The sequence below is a fragment of the Eimeria mitis genome, genomic scaffold (genome assembly GCF_000499745.2).
Source record: "Eimeria mitis Houghton genomic scaffold, Emh_scaff9574, whole genome shotgun sequence".
Lineage (NCBI taxonomy): Eukaryota > Apicomplexa > Conoidasida > Eucoccidiorida > Eimeriidae > Eimeria > Eimeria mitis.
This window is the reverse complement of record NW_024016784.1, coordinates 1-1472: the sequence shown is the minus strand read 5'-3', so window position 1 is coordinate 1472 and position 1472 is coordinate 1. Positions and strand designations below refer to the sequence as shown.

The window sequence follows — 1472 nt, the reverse complement described above, 5'->3', positions numbered from 1 at the left end:
CAGCTCAATATGCCCTGCGGCGCCGACGGTGCAGCAGCTGCTGGACGCTCTGGCGCTTCGGGACCATGTAGCTGTACACTCACCCCAGCAGCAGCAGCAGCAGCAGGAGCAGCTGCAGCTGCTGCAGCAGCAGCAGCAGCAGGAGGGGCAGCAGCAGCAGGATAACTCGGCAAGCCCGCTGTGCCTCTCCGTCAGTGGGGTCTCTCTCAGCTCGCTGCAGCAGCAAGATATCGCTTTCTTAGAAGCATTCGTCGCCGGCTTACATCGACTTGTGCTGCGCTGCGCTGCTGCTGCTCGCCAAGCCCAGAGAAAGTTGCCATCTTTATCAGGTACAGCAGCAGCAGCAGCAGCAACAGCAACAACAACAGCAACAGCAGCAGCCGCTCCAGCAGATGCAAGTGCCCTACTTGAACCCGAACAGGAAACAGCAGCAGCAGCAGCAGCAGCAGCAGCAGCAGCAGCAGCAGCGGATCTTGAGGTGCAGCAACTGATGCCGAGCAAGGTACTTTCCCCTTTAAATTTATATTTTTAAATATATATGCTGAACAAATGCAGTTATATGTAGACGAGAGAAAAAAAAAAAATAAAAAACTGCATTGCCTGTCACACCATGAGCGTACCAGCAGTGCTGCAGCGGATCTGCTGCAGCCTCAGAGGGGCTACAGCAGCAAGAAATGCATGCACCTGCATTCACAAAGTGTGCTGTTGTTATGTGTGCGCAGGAGGATGGCGGCTGGCGGTCTCCCGCTGCTAGTCCATCATTGGACCATCATAGCAGCAGCAGCAGCAGCAGCAGCAGCAGCAGCAGCAGTAGGAAGAGTAGTAGGGAGAACCCACGGAGGCGGTACAGAAGGAACAGCCCCAGCAGCAATACAAACGGGAGCTCATGCCGACTGCAACAGCAGCAGCAGCAGCAACAGCAGCAGCAGCAGCAGCAGCACCGGCTGAGTGGCGCTTCTCCCCAAGTGGCTTTCTCTGCTCTCTTCCACACAGATCCAAACAATCCGATGCACCAGAGTCCCGCGCTGCAGCATGGTGACACACGCATTACAGCAGCAGCAGAAGCAGCTGCAGCGGAAGCAGCAGCATCAGATGCACCTGAAGAAACAGAAGCAATCATAGCTGCAGATGAAGCTCTTGAAGCTCTTGCTGCAGTGGAGCAGACCCCGGCAAGCTCAAGGCATGGCGAACCCCACGAGCAGAGGGTGCGGCAGAGGCACCATCGGGGACGGGACCTGCTGCTGCAGCGAGCGCGGACAGTTGTGGATGCACCAGCGCCTGCTGCTGCTGCTGCTGCTGCTCCTGCTGCCGCTCGTTTCTCACAAAGAGAGACGCCGTCCTTCCCCCCTTTGCCTGGCAGACGGGGCAGTCGCCGCCGCTGCAGCAGCAGCAGCAGCAGCGATAGAGCAAGCGAAGATATGCAACGTTTGCCTGAACGGCGTCGCAGAGCATCTGAAGCTGCTGCAAGAGAG

General features: G+C 57.5%; 1 protein-coding gene across 1 annotated transcript; it reads left to right on the top strand.

Moving 5' to 3' along the window:
• Positions 1 to 392: 392 nt before the first annotated feature.
• EMH_0097610 (uncharacterized protein) lies at positions 393 to 1405 on the top strand (the record flags this gene model as incomplete). Its single annotated transcript, XM_038021961.1, has 4 exons — positions 393 to 478; positions 723 to 822; positions 903 to 1205; positions 1361 to 1405. The coding sequence occupies 4 exons, from the start codon at positions 393 to 395 to the stop codon at positions 1403 to 1405; spliced, it is 534 nt and encodes a 177-aa protein (XP_037879145.1).
• Between the last annotated feature and the right edge of the window lie 67 nt (positions 1406 to 1472).